General features: G+C 31.4%; 2 protein-coding genes across 2 annotated transcripts; both read left to right on the forward strand.

Moving 5' to 3' along the window:
- The first annotated feature begins 1473 nt into the window (after positions 1 to 1473).
- Positions 1474 to 7716, forward strand: LOC132757419 (uncharacterized). The gene is made up of 8 exons (XM_060748697.1): positions 1474 to 1479; positions 2364 to 2537; positions 3018 to 3089; positions 3504 to 3877; positions 4127 to 4301; positions 5319 to 5483; positions 6360 to 6470; positions 6781 to 7716. Exons 1-8 carry the CDS (start codon positions 1474 to 1476, stop codon positions 7087 to 7089), a joined length of 1386 nt encoding a protein of 461 aa, XP_060604680.1. The 3' UTR covers positions 7090 to 7716.
- A 1091-nt stretch (positions 7717 to 8807) lies between these two features.
- On the forward strand, positions 8808 to 12994 carry LOC132757422 (uncharacterized). The gene is made up of 6 exons (XM_060748701.1): positions 8808 to 9294; positions 9459 to 9667; positions 10172 to 10373; positions 10858 to 10956; positions 11781 to 11900; positions 12348 to 12994. Exons 1-6 carry the CDS (start codon positions 9004 to 9006, stop codon positions 12648 to 12650), a joined length of 1224 nt encoding a protein of 407 aa, XP_060604684.1. The 5' UTR covers positions 8808 to 9003; the 3' UTR covers positions 12651 to 12994.
- Positions 12995 to 16020: the final 3026 nt, after the last annotated feature.

The following is a 16020-nucleotide window of genomic DNA, read 5'->3' on the forward strand; positions in this document are numbered from 1 at the left end:
TTAACACTAAATTAAGGTATGTTTATGGGAATATATTTATTTGTAGCGAAAGTTGTATCGAATGGAAATTGACATATTATTGAGTTGCCAATTTTGGATACACAGTTTTGAGTCATTTGCTCATATTTTTTTCACTTCTTCATAAAACAAGTTGAGGACACAAGGTGAGTATTTAAAAATATTCATTTGCTTTAGTTATCTAATAACAACTTCTTTCAGAAAAACATTGAAAATATTCATATTTTTATTTAACTCAAATTATAGTTACGGAAAGTACATTTGTAAACAATACTTTAAAAAGCTTAACTTGAAATAAAATAACATTAATAAAGAATATGAAATGTCTGTAATGCATTTAATAATTGAACATTTTTTTATGTTATTTGATTTAAACTCATATAAGTCGTTTGTTTATTTATTTGTTTGATATGCAAATATTGCTATAGATTCAGACTGTAGCTATAAACTCGCAACACTACAGCAAATATGTTTTTAATAAGACAATAAACATGAATTTTAAGTTAAATTAAGATACCTAGTTGTACATTGAATGTTTGACTGGTATATGGATATTAAGCCAAATTGTCAAATACATTTTATTACAATTTGATATCTTTCCAAACATATATTATGAATGTACACGTATCAATGCAATTTAAACTCTAATGGGACATCACCGTAACAATGTAACAAATACCACCAACTGAAAAATATGTATACTTTATAAAACATGTATTTTTGTCTTATTTTTAAATATCATGATGTGAAATTTTATTTCCCCCTTTTTTTAAAATAATTTTTAAAGTTTTTTATCTATTATAGAGAAGAACAATTTTGGGTATAGTTTTGAACACTAAGCGTTAATTAATTAAATGATGATTATCACATATTACAAATTCGCTTCAATGCAATCGTACATTTCTTTAACTTTGTCACAATTATTTGCTTGTTTTACTTGTATCATATTTGTCTACCCTTTCTAAAATATAAAGATAAAGATGTTAACAATTATAAATTGAATACTATATTAATCTGCCAAACATTCTACATAAAGAAGATTTTTTTGTCTCCCAACTGTTATCAATTATTCAATAATTTCCGATTTTTAGACGTAGCCAAAATGCCCTACATACCGCCGGTAACGAGTCCCAACATTGAGAAGTTGATGACGTATTTGAACAAGTCTCAGTGGCATAATGTGTCGGCACATTTCGCTAGCTATGTACGTAAAGAATATGAAAGTTTCATGGAGAAGCTAGATGATGATGAAGAGGTCTTCCGTAATCTTAGGCTTATGATTGAATATTCAGAAATGGGCAGGTTTAGTGAGGCGAAGAATCTTATTGATCGTAGCTTTAACAAAGACACTCAAACATATGATTTCGGCACACTCGCCTAAGTCTTAACCAGAGCTGAATCATCGATAAGGTATTAATTTTACCTAAACAAGCGGTTTATTAACACATTATCAATATGAGGGTGGGCGTTGAAATTTTTTATCATAGGAATTATTATAGTAGCACAAATCAGCTGCGGGTGCTGCGTAAACATTAACAAAGGCTTTATGTAAGAGGAGTTTGCTGTTATGACTCGTACATTTTCCCATTGATTGATAAAAAATAGAAATGATTTCACATTAATTTGCAGCAAGCCCGGTGTAAATGTAAAGATGTACTGTAAACCATCATGATTCTCAAATAAGTATCAACGTTACAAACGGGCAGAGTTATAATTATTTTGAAGAAAAAAAATAATGAAGCGATTATAGAAGGTCAATGGTCTGATACATGACTGTTTATTCAAATCATTGACATTTGAATTACTGAACGTTTGTAATGTTTATAAAGTTAATATACAAGGCTGCTGTCCATTATTTTCTTCAAATGAAAAAAAACCAAAATGCTGTATTAAAGAATTAGTTTTAAAAATTTTGGCATGGTATGTGGTAGAGTATAACCGGCTGCAAGCCTATATGATTCCTGCCGCTATTTATACTTGACCATATAAGCTGTCAAACGTCTTTTAAACTAATGATATGTGAAGTAATGTACGAGGTGATAACATATATGTCTTTTTGGAAGTATGATGTTCTTTAGTTTACATATATACATACACTTTTTGTCGTGTCACTTACATTCACTCACAAATTGTTTCAGTTCTAAAGAAAATAAAAAAAGAATTTTCATTCCTACCTACCTATTTCTATGAAATGGAGACATCCCTGTCACATTCCAGTAACTTTGATGCCATATTTATACGAGCCTTTTTTCTTTAATTTAACTCATAATCAAAATGAATGACATTAATGTTGTGTTCTGTAATTCATGTCAGTTAAATAATATCACACACTGTTATTGAGACAGATTTCCCCAAGACGACCGCCGCATAGACCAGTTGAACATCAAGATCATTATAACCGACGTGATGCATATACCCCTGATAGACGAGATCTAGCTACTCCACCAAAACGTTCTACAAACCCACGTGAAGATCATACTCGTGGCAACCCAGGATATGAAACACCTAAAAGACATGAGGTAATTTGAAATTTGTCCGGGGCCAGCAAAATCAATTCTTAACTAGTCTGTCAATTCATTAGCTTAAATGTCTTCAAATTACTTTCACGATATGTGCAGATTCTAATATCTCTTGGTATATTTGATATCAGGAAGTCACCCATCTTGAATACGGAAATCACGTGACTCTTAATTCAGTGTCTTACCGTGTTTTTTTTTCCTCAACACGAAAGCTTCATATTCGCCGTATGTCCTATGCTGAGTAGTTATAGCACACACAGGCACAAATGAACATTGTTAAATATTGTTTGTTGCACACAAGAAAGATTCAATCATAACCTAGATATAGCTGAGATATTTCTTAGATATTTATCACATACCTTCTTGTAATATGTAACGGACGTGTTTTAATGTTACATTTCTTTTTTATATCTTGAGACAAATTACAGAGTAGAAATTCGGTTTGAATGATAAAGATATGAATGATGTATTTTAATATAGGAAATACACGACAGACATCCAAGAACACCTCAATATCAACATGATCAAGGTCCTCAATATGATATACATAGGGTGAGTCATAAATAAGGTCACTTGATAAGTTATTTTATTAATAAGATAAATTACGCGTACCTTTTCATAATTTTCATTCCGTATTTGTATTTTTCTTTCGTTTTAGAATAGCGTAACTTTTATGCATCATTTTACATTATAAAGTAAAAGCACTATACCGAATTTGTGTTCATTCATTCATAATTTTTCAGGTCATATTTCTTTCACTCGAATCGGCCCTTAATTTGCCTTGTCCGTTTTCATATCTTCAACATTTTGTGAAGCACATACTGGCCCGTTTTATTATAAGCTGTCCAAGTGTATTCTCATTAAAATGTAAGTATCTTTTAATAGAAAAATACTTTTAAATACTAAATTTAAATTTTAAATGTTTTAAATTTTTTATCTAAGATATTGATATCTTTCTTACCATAGCAAAATTATGAAAATCTCCGACTAAAGACACCTGAGCAACCAATGAAATACGACTCGACGGGAAATGATTCACATGACGTACATGGCAGCCGACCCAACAGTCATCGTGCAGACAGGCAAACACCACCTGTGTCTGGAGTTCTCACTAGCGCATCCCAGATGACGTCATCAAAGGCACTCTGGGGTCGTGATTTTGGGGACAAACCAAGCGAAAAAGTTGGGTCCAGTACATACAGGCAGGATTTCCCAACGTATGCTTTAGACCATCATGAACGTAAAGACAAGGAAAGATATAGAGAAAACTTCGGTTCGTTAGCTGAAAGAGATATTTATCGCCGAGATAGCGATGATGGTTCAATCCAGGGAGATCAGAGGTAGGTATTACGTCAGTATTTACAGATATAATTGATTTTCAAAAACACTTTTTTCAAATGTTGTTTCCATTTCTTCCTAACGCTTTTAATCTTGATATATTAATTTTCTATTGTTCGAAATCACATAACTTGCGATATATCAATGAAAATCATTTTCAACACAGAAAAATTTCATCACATTGTTTCGTTTACGGATGCAAAATGTGATTTTTTAAAAAAAATGTTTCATGACGTTTGATTTTTCTTAAGAAGATCGGCACAACATGCACGCCATATTGAAACACCAGATCACGATAACAGACCTGTTGAATTAGGTAAACGGTTCAGAGAACTATACACTCATGAATGGACAGATGCCTATGATGAAATATGTAAGGACTTTGGTTCCGAGAAAACCGTGCGACATCTTCTTTGGATTGTAACCGTACGTTTCAGTCTAATATTCATATGTAATAACTTATCTTATATTTGATATAATATAGTCTTATATTTGATTTAAAAAAAGTTTGTAAAATGAATTCAATTTATAATGTTCGTAAATTTAAATATTTACAAAGTTAAATAGTTTTAATATTTTATATATGTGACAAACATTGTAAATCGTTCTTAATTACCAAAAATAAGTTTTTGTTATTAAGATAATAATAAAAAAACAAGATAAATTTATACACTCTCAATCGTTTATAGATATAATAAATATCATTTTAAATCAAGCTATATTGAATATCATAAACACGTTCAATATTTTTATACTTAGATTTATTTGTTTTTTTATTATCAATTATTAATCACATGTACAAAGCAAATTTTAATATTAACATTATTTTCGCCAATGTCGAAACATATTACATATAATATCAAACCTGGCGGTATTTGCAGGAATGCTCATTGATAGCAAATGATGTCGCTGATCATCAGCTCAGAATTTTAGAGAAAAAAGCATTTGGTGTAATGACAACCCCCGGTGATGTCGAAGTAATTCTTGCACTGCATGATTTCAAGTCCCTTCACTGATTGGAATATTATCCATTACCCACACACCTTTTAAGATAGATGATTTGAATAGCAACTATATACTCTGTAAAACAGAACTTTCAATTTCCCTATTTCTTTAAATTTCTTGTGTTCTTTTCTGATTGGTAACCTGGCGAATTATCCGTTGACAATTCGCTATTTTTTAAACAATTCTAGCGACTTTCTATTGAAATTTCGGTCCATAAGTTAATTGCCTTTTGATAATAAGAACACATGATACCAAAAGGGTACATGTCAAATAAATTATGTATTGTAGCAAAAAGATAATAAAACATACAAATTGGATAATAACTTCAATTTTTTTAATGTGTGGGTGATGATACTGTTCTATTCAATGAATATACTTTGTAAAATCCTAGGTTTATAATATATTAGATGGCATAGTGAAATGTGCGTTTTGTTACAGGAAGCATGGTTGATATCCGGAGATGTTGCCGATAAACAGCTTAAAGACCTTGAAAAAACTGCAATACGTTTAATGAAAACTCCAAATAAAGAAATCTTAGTGACGACCCCTACACCTACACCAACTCCTTCTTCATCTTCCTATCCTACACCTACGCCTGATAATGTAATACTTGAAATAAGCTTAATCAGAACCGCTTGTTAGTATCACGTCGATTGTGTTGTTTCAATAAATTCCTTATGTTTCATGTAGGCAAGCTTGTTAGTAACACTTCGTTCATGTTGACTCAAGAAGTTCCAGGCAAACCAGGTGCCAAACTGATAATGAACTTTCTCTAATTATCAAAATGGTAGAAAACTGATACTTGATTCAACATGACTAGCCATATTAATTTGAAAGATCTCGGTAAATGTCTTTCAAGGAAGTAATAAATGAATAAATGCGACATGGTATTTTGAATCCATTTTGATTCTGTAAGAAGCTGTTTATCGAGGTTGCATCACCGCTATCTTATTTATTCCGTTTAACACATTACTAACATAATCATATCCACCTTATAACACAAGGTAATTTTCATGAAATTAATTCATTTTTAATACAATTATACTTACAATTACTTCTTGTGATTACTGCAAATATAAGTAGATAATGCTTAATCATTTTTATTTTCAAAATTTTTATCGTGCATAGCTGAAAAACAACAGATTTTTCTTCTTTTCCATTTTAGAAAGACTTCGTAGTAAAAACATGTCAAATATTTTAGTAGCAATTATTCAATGGCAATATCATTCAGTATTTAGCTTTTATCTTGTTTTTATTATAATTGTAACTTTTCTTTTTGTATAAAATAATTTCATTTGTATTTAATAATCTTACAAAGCTTTCCTTGATGAAGTAAAATATGTGCTGTATTAAGTATTTTTGTTTAGTATATAAATCCTAAAAATTACCATTAAAGTAGTCTACACATCGAATACTAAATACTCAATTTACTGAGTCTGTTTAGATCATAATTATTTTTATAATTTTTAATTTATAAAGCATGGTAGTTTTATTCCCCGTCAACTTGGAGACACTCTCCCAGCTTCAAGGACGCTTCTACTGAAGTACAGGAAGCAAACAGCTGTGTTGTCAATACCGTATGTTAAAGAGGTAAAAATGTTAGACAAAATTGATAAAAAATATACATTTTTTTTTAAATTTTACCTTATGTCTGAAAATAATGTCGTCTTTTAATTGAAGTATTTAGAAATGGGAACACCAATGTCAGTTTAAGCTATCTATATACTAGCATTGGTCTATGAAACAATATTTGTCAAACTTAATTCTTCTAGTGAATTACATGCAGGTTAATTATTGTTTTAATGACTTATATACTTCAAATGAAGAGATTTAACAAAATATATGAATATTTTTATACTGTTTTTGAAAGTTTATATGAGAATATGTATTGTTATTTTAGGAATGTCGAGAAAAGATCAGTAAAACATTAATTGAATCATCTGGATTTCCCAAGTCCTATCTCAGCGATGCATCACGTTTAACTGCTTACATTAACAAATGTGCTGAACTGACGTGGTTAATGTCTGTCCAGGATCCTCCTATTGTCCTAGAATACATCACCAAGGAAACCGAGGGAGCTCGATTCAACGCTGAACATTACCATGTGTACACGAAACCTGGCAACACTTACGACTATGGAGTCTGGCCAATGCTTAGACAGGGCAAGAAAGGACCAATTATAGCCAAAGGAATAGCTCAAGGGATATAACTCGTTCATACTGATAGAATCATAGTAGTAATTACTATCTAAATCCATACGGAATTATTGTCTCGTGGACGGTTTACTCTCTGAATTTAAAGATGCACTAGATTAATTTTGCAGCCTGAAAACAGTGTATGTTTTCTATTTTAACACTTTAATAATTTTCAGCCAAGTAAAGCAGGAAGCATTATGGGAGAAAACAGTTATTTTTTCATACAAGTGTCTGACTTTCTTTTGACATGTGCATGTTTGATTGTTTGCAATAGGCCTTTTAGAACTTTAGTAGTTTATACTTAGTGTTCCTATCATTTCGATAAATTTGGAATAAGAGAAAATTTGAATGTGTTTTATTTTTTTTTATCAAGATACGTTTACCTATTTAATGTAAAAAAGAACTATGTCATTTGACATTCAACAAAAGATAACTGCACATTGCCTGTGAATGATAGAAGTAGGTATGTGAACATTATAAAATTATAATTGTTTTTCTATCTTTATTACTATATTATATTTACATTGTACAGTATGCTATTCTTAATCTGTTATTGTGATACACAAATACCTATATATTTGAAAGTCTGTGATATTTATTTTGTAAATGACTGTGTGAATGAAATAAAACATGAAAAAACATTTCCATTTTATCGATAGTGTCTTTGCTTTTTTTTGTTATTGATCTTTGTTCGTCTAGGAATTAAGAGGAATAGCGACCCTTATATAAAAATTTATAGACATCCAATATGTTATTAGATATTTTTCAATATATTTTCATTGCGTAGTACGTTATTTAGTACACAATTTTTGTCCAATGGCAAATATAGTAAAATAAGAAATGTTGAATAAAACGGTCTAATTTAAAGAGATACTTTATAGAAATATTCGTTAAGAGATACTGAAAAGAAATATGCGGATGGAAGATTTTATGTAACATACTCCCGGATAAATATATGATAATGTCATAGGAAACAATAACATGACATTCAAATGGAGGGATTTACTCGATTCAATAATAATAAATATCTTAACTGAACTATTTGTTCACAATATGTAACCCAATGTAAACATCTTGGTAATCATTAACATTTCTGCCCAATCTTGGGCGTTTTCCTGCAGTCTGCATTTTCTCATCTGTTTTGGGACTTATTTTTGAATCTCAGTTTTTGAATTGACATCGTGTAGATCGCTGACTTTTAGTCTAACACATGATATCTAAATGTCTCTTGAGCTTATGTAGCAGGTGTTGGGGAGAGGGGTTTAAATGGCAGGATGGGTGAACAAGAGAAACAAATGACTCGTACGGTTAACAGCTACAGATAATGATTCAAAACTTGTACATAATTTAAAAAAATTAATGCCTTTATATTTAGTGTCTTTACAAACAATTAACCTTTCCATTTGTTTCACGTATGCCTATTTCACGTATAGTTTATTACACTGAACGAATTTTTATATATATACTATAATGTAAGTTGATCACTAGATTGTCAAACATACAAGTATAAATCATCTCCCACAGGCTGAAGAAGCAACAATTCTGATGCCACGTCATGGATTTTAATAAAAAAAAATACCCTCTACATTGGGTTAACTTCACAAAATTAAACAGCCATTTTATTTCATGATCACGTGATTATACATTCAATCCGAATTATACACGCGTTATTTCACTCGTCTATTGACAAAGAACAAAGGAAAGAAATCGACTAATCAATATCACATGGTCTGTTAATTATATTTTGATTGAACAAAATGGTTGAAAAATGACAATACATTGTACAAGCAATGTCGCTGTTTATTCTGAAATTACTGTTAAATATATTGGACTAGATCTATCTCATGTTTTAGTTGCTTTAATTATGTGTTAAGAACATTTGATTTAAACATTTGGAAGACTTTGGTAGACAAAGAAGAGAAGTAAACATGACTTCAAAATCAAGTATTCACTTAATGATATTTTATATGCAAAGCAGGGAAATGTTTAAATTAACACCTCAGCTCTGCAGGCTAGCCAAAACTGAGTATGAGGAAACAAGAGCAAAGCTTCCCGATGACGTCAGAGGTGACGTCAGTTTTGACAAAGTGTTGCATCTCATTGAACACGTGGAAAAATCGGAATTTGCTAAAGCAATTGAACTTTTAGGGGAGGCATACAAAGAACATGAAGAGATGATGAGTTATTTTCCAAAGAAGAGCAAAGAAAAGCATGCGAAGGTAAACTTATCTTAATTTGAATGATTCGGTGTCACATTTATTAACATAACTATGTCATGTAAGAGACTTGTTTGATCCTTATATCAAAACATTCCAGCACTGATTCATGGGTGTAAGCATATGTTTGGGAGTTATAATGTTTAATAATTTTCATATCTTTGTAGAAAATTGAAGAAGCGGGATCACCGTCTATATTGGAAGAAAAATGGGAACAACCCGTGCGACCCGATGATATCCCTACGCCTCCAGCTGTAAAGCACACACCCAATGAAGACGATAGCAGAAATTGGAATAATAAATCACCAACTGTATCAAAAGATTATGACACAATGAACATTAATGGCAAAGGCACCGGAGATGAAGACAATAATAGGTAAACTGAAAACATATTGATATTTGTAATGAATAACTTGATTAAAGACACATCATCTATAACGCTTTCATTGTTAAAAAATGTGAACATACAAAATTTACTGTATGCATACTCGTATGTACCATTTCCAAAAGGTGACAACTATAAGGTCTCTAATTTCAAAACTTTAATACTAGTGAACTGGATAAAGATATCTGTCAGTAATATAGATGTTCCGACAAGTTTTAAAACAGAAGAAAAACACACCGTAAAACTTAAAAGAAATAACAATTTGAATTAAACATACAGCCATTTAAGTGACGTAATGACGCGAGAAAGAGATAAAAATTAGTATTTTATTGCGCTTGTTAAAAATGAATAAAGAAAAAGCCCTATAAACAAACTGACAATAATATTAATAAATTGGAATAAGGTAATTGCAACAATGATTTTCCTTTTCACTTTTATTATCTTAGTATTAAAAAAGTAAACAACAATTTGAATATATTGCTTCTTTTTATCAAGTCATAGGATGACGTATCTCACAACATTTAGAAAGCGTAATGGCAAGGCTGATTATGAGACAGTGTATGTATCAAATAGTCCTGCAGTGCTTGCTGACAAGTTCACAGAGATATACAAGAACGAATGGAAATCAGCTTATAATGAACTCGAAGTTGTTCTCGGTAACAAACAGACTATACGACATATGTTGTGGATTATTGCAGTATGTATAAATGTTCTATCACACGTTTGCATACCATACTTGTATATCATGCATTTGAATTAAAGGTTTTAAGCACATTTTTTTTTAATTTTGTAAAACCTTAAAGTTAAAGGTGCATAATATATTAAAAAAAGTAAAGTAATTTTCAAAATGTGACAACGTTGAATATTAAGATAAGAAAAATACAAAAGTAAATGACGATAGCTCAAAAATATTTTATTTGATTAATTGTCACTTGCATTTTTATACCTTAAACGCATTATTAAGCTGTAAATACAATGAATTGATTGATAATTGTTGTATAATTGTCATATACATTATAGATATGTGCAAATCTTTTCGCCAATGTTGGCCGTGCGAGACGCACAGAAACAAATTAATCCTGTATTATCTAAATTTAAGACACACATACCTTCTGTAAAAAAAGCACAAATGAGGATAACTTCCTATTTACTAGAATAACTTCTTTATATCTTTTATTCAGAAATCTTCCATTATATGTGCAAACTTAGCAACTCAACAATTATCAGATGTGGAAAACTCAGTTGTTGGTATTATGGTGTCACGAGATCCGTTAAACAAGGTATTGATGTTTGCCGAATAATTCAATTAAATCATCTTACCTGTAATTTTCAATGTGTTGTTTTTGAGTGTATGCCAACACAACATTTCGTCATACATTAAACTTCTCTTGCTCTATGTTACCACCTTTCATGAATTTTAAGCGCAAAAATCCGCTTGTTTTCGGCATTTATCAAACTTTATTTAGAACTTACGGTTTCCACAACTGTCCTGGGAAAACAGGCAAAATTATCATTTCTTCGTTTTGAATTTTAAATCATTATTCTGTAAATGTCCTCAAAATGAATCCACTAGGCAGTCACAGGTACAAAACTGTTCTTCTTTTAAAGAATAAACTGGTGGTTTCGTAACTTGACCCACGCGGGTCAGGTAAGAGAGTTATAATATAGCGTTCTCAATAGTTGTCACAGATAACTCTAGAAACGGTAAAGAACATGTCAACTGAATGACTTACACTTGTTTCAATCATTGTAGTTTTCAGGGTTTGTTCGAGTTACATGACATGTTTTAAAACTAATCGGTGTTCTGTCGGCTTCTAAATTTTGTTTAACATGTATAGATATATTTAAGCCCCAAACGCAAAATATACAGAATTTATACAGAAATTCATGCTGGGATTTTAAAAAATGTCATTTTATTGTGATTTGAGTACATACGATCATTTTAATATTTTTGTCAATAATTTGCCTGAGTATCACAGTTTAACAGATTTTGGCTGTGTAATAAGCTGTTTTTATAAAATTTGAAGTAAATTATGTTTAAAAACTAAGGCATGAATCATTGCATGTAATACCATATCAAATAAAAAATCAATTATCTTAACAGAAGTCATTGATTGATGAAACATTAGCAAATAGAAACGAAAACGCTGTAGCAAAAGCAAGAAGTATGCTTGTAGATTATAGAAGAGAGCTTTCAAAACTGTCTATCCCTATGTTACAAAAGGTAAAGTCTATCTTGATCTGTCAGCAAATAGTATGTAAATAATAAAATGCTAACATAAACTGATTACTTACTGCCATTTATTTCAAAAGTATACAATTCGTAATTACCATTTTATACAGGTGCAGTAAATACAGTTAATATTGACAACAATATTACGTTACATGGTGTTTGTCGACACTTCAAATTATCCTGCGTTTAGCTCTCTATCTTGGATTTTTTTGTACATCACCTATTGTTGTTTTTTCTCCTTTGACTGAGAGGAGTTAAAAAAAAATAGCCAAGCAGATCCTTTTCCTGAAAGATGTATTGCAATTTGCCAATGTATTAAGTTTTATACTTAACATTATGATTAAATGGAGCACGCTCTAATATTGCTGTTCTTCATAAACAGACTACAAGTAAACACATTTTCAAAATTAAAAGCACGAGTTGTGTCTTGACTTGCAGGAGATAAGACGTGCGATCGCATCTGAACTTGGAACATCTCTGCCAAGAAGATTTACAGGGATCGGTAACCATTTTGTTGACTATGCCGAGAAGTGTATTGAAGTTATATGGTTAATGTATGTACACGACCCACCTATGCATCTGGAATGGTTGACCAGGGAGCAAGAGGGGACGTCATTTAAAACTGATTTATACATGTCCTATACGACACCTGGAACTTTATACGATTATTGTGTCTGGCCAGTTGTACGTCTTCATAGGAATGGCCCTATTTTGTGCAAAGGAGTAGCACAAGGGAAATAATCATCCGTTTTGTAGTGCCACATATCAATACAGTACGGATGAAAAAATGAAATGATTATTGCAATTGCTTGATTATTAAATACAGGAAATATTATTTATCTTCGAGATAAATGTTTAACAATGTATAAGCTTTTAGTTATTAACATACAAAACATAAAGAATGTTCAAAATGAATGAAATGAAATACATGAAATAAAATCAGCTGTAAAGAATGTTTTTACGATGCATTCTAGTCATTCTCATACACAACTTTCATAATAATGAACTCCACTGAGGTCCAAAACTTAAAAACTGGTATACAGGTATGACACACCCATCATAATGCTCACTATGAATAAAAATACATTTAAAAATAAAAAGCAGAATAAATCACATGCGTTCATGAGTATTTATATTGCAATATAGAAAAAACAAATTAAAGACAGAAATATAGTAAGTTAGGACTATGATGCATTACATCAAAAACATAATTATAGTCATACGACTACATGCAAAGATTGCATACCATATACGGTAAAGATAAACCTTGAGCATACATGTATTTTTAAAGAAGAATTTTATGGAAGTCAAAGCTGTAACAAGAAGGAAGGCCATGGTGTCACTCGCCTGAACATCATTGCATACGTTTGACAACTTAAGTTGTGCAATATTGTGATTTAGATTCTGACATTATATAGAGGATATTGAATGAGTGTTAGTTTGATACTGCATTTATTGAACGAGCATAATATTATTTTATTTAACGAGTTCAATAAATTCAGTAATGAACTTACACGAATTAAATATTCTATTTATCGCATGCCAAAAATAAAGATCGTTTGAAGGAACCATTTTTCATTGACGCGCCTATAGTATAACGCTGAAATCCAGCGAGGCTTAACTCTATGCAGTGATCTCCCCTTATCAGTACAGAGATAACAAGCTGCAAAGGGAGGTAATACTGGGAGTTAACTCAGGTAGCACTCCACACTAAATTTCAAGTTTCTGCCGTCAATGTCCTACAAGCAATATGTCTGATAAATCTGATCCCAAACTACACAACCTGGAAAAAGAAAACACATTTTGTTAAGAACATATATGTCATACCATTGCAAATCTGTAATGAAATCATCCCATGTGCAACAGTCAGGCAGTTAAAAAAATCCAATTCATTCCGTAAAAGCCAAAAATCTATAGTGGTCCGAGACCCAAAACAACATTTTTCGTCCCTCCGGTAAAAAATACCTGCAAATATACGGTCTACAAAAACTCTGTCACTGCTTTAGCAACTCCCTGTGCATGCAAAATATCACAAAGAAATAGGTGCTTGGCCTTGTAGATTTTTTGCTATTGCTGAAAGTTTGAACCCCCCTGTAAAATTACTTTTTTTTCACCGAGCATGCTGTTTAAAAGCAATGTTTACAAACAATGGCGACCTTGACATCAATAATTATCAGCATGTGATTTCGAACCATGTTTTCGAATTTGCCAATGATCATATTACATGTCACAAAAACAAATTTCATGCTGAAAATGCATTTTAAAGACAACCAGTCATTTAAATCCACAATAGTCACTATATCCATGAAATCCTCCCTGGCCATTCGAAGCTGCGGCTTCATTTAGTGTGGTGTGCTGCCTCATTACAGGATTGGAACAGTACCTCTAGACGCTTGCAAAATTCATGATCACAAAATAGACAAATATCGTTGGGGTTTTTCGCCAATTATTACATTTTTCATGCATCTACACTCAAAACTCGGGGTAAAAAGATGACTTAGACCTTTTAAAGTTCATTCCGTTAGGTAAAAAGGCAAGATTTTAGCATTTTATCATTCAAGCGCCTTGTCCTGTATATACCGGAATACTGTATTTAGTGTGGTGCTCCAATCTCACTCGAGTTTGCTTAACGCTATGTTTGTATATGCAATATCGCAAATGACGTCACGTCAAATATATGCACGGCCGTGCAATATCCTTTTTGGTTATGAGATAATATGTTGATATTTCCTATTAACTTTTAGAGATCAGGTCGGTACTTGAATGTTTAATTGAAATACCAATTGAGTGCAACCATGATGCAAGGAAGTTTTGTTAAAGCCGCAGAGACTAAAATCCCGCCCGAAGTTCATACTAGGTATTAAATACTTACAAGAAAAAAAAAGAAAAATATTGTGTAGCCTTTGTATAATTTTGATCCCAGTAAAGGGATGCAGTTTGTGAAAAGTGAGTATTTATATTAAAAGAATACAGAATATGATATTGAAAGCAAGATGTTTACATAATTACATAATTGTAAGATATGTTTGGTTTATACATAATTTATTTTGTTTGGTTTATACATAATTTATTTAAGTCCGATTGTGTAGAAATCTATAAATATCTGGAAATAAAGTGATCCCTCGGAAGCATTAATCACAACAAAATTACAAGAGAATTGCAGACTCGGTTTGATTGAGTCTGTTCATGAGGGATAATGAAAATGTGCAAGCCTATAGACACGCTCTTGGATTGAATATTTAACTTCTGAATTTCTTATAACCCTAGTTAAGGGCTGGTCTGCGAGGACAATGAGGTCTATTCTCCGTCTACGCTATAAGCACTGGCACTGCGATTTGAAAATATCCCTGATCATATTGGCGAGAACTCAAAACTACAGCATTGCCCTGGCAGAGTTGTATAATAGTTGTATAATATTTCATTTCTTAAGCATTGCTTTTGAAAAAAATATCTGATATATATAGTGAATATATATACGAAAAGAATAAGTATTTTGCAAGGAAGTCAAAATACTATTTTGTTTACAATTTGCTAGTTTTGTGACAAATTATTTCACACCTATCGCTACATTTTCCAGGAACAATCATCTAACATTTCTCTAAAACCATTTTATTTAAACATTATAAATTCGTGTTTACCCTTCCTAAAAAAAGTAAAACATTATTTGTTTCTATGGCAATATGTGCCTTAAAGAGTATGTTTGTTTGTTTGTTGTTGTATTTCTTATTTATTTTTTTTTCTCGTTATTTTTTGTTGGTTTTATTTGTATTTCTCTCTCTCTTTGACCTAATATATGATTACATATATCATTGAAATTGTTTCTGTAAATTTAACAGAGCTTTTCGGTTAATCATTTTGGATTATTTGAAGTATAGATTTGAAACCTCGTGCTTGTTACAACGCAGAAACGGTCAGTAATTCAGTGGTAACGCGCTGAACTTGAAAACCGGGGACATAAGCTTCACCGCCAACAAAATAAATGGTATCTGGTACCCTAAAAACCCGAAGCATTCTAAACCAGGCGTGTTTTCGACTTGTCCACTAAGAAAAGACCAGGATCAAATGATCCTGATTTTATTATCATTGTTTTATAACACTTACATTGATCGTA

The sequence above is a fragment of the Ruditapes philippinarum genome, unplaced genomic scaffold, assembly GCF_026571515.1.
Source record: "Ruditapes philippinarum isolate M1 unplaced genomic scaffold, ASM2657151v2 ctg1804_1_1_1_1, whole genome shotgun sequence".
NCBI lineage: Eukaryota > Metazoa > Mollusca > Bivalvia > Venerida > Veneridae > Ruditapes > Ruditapes philippinarum.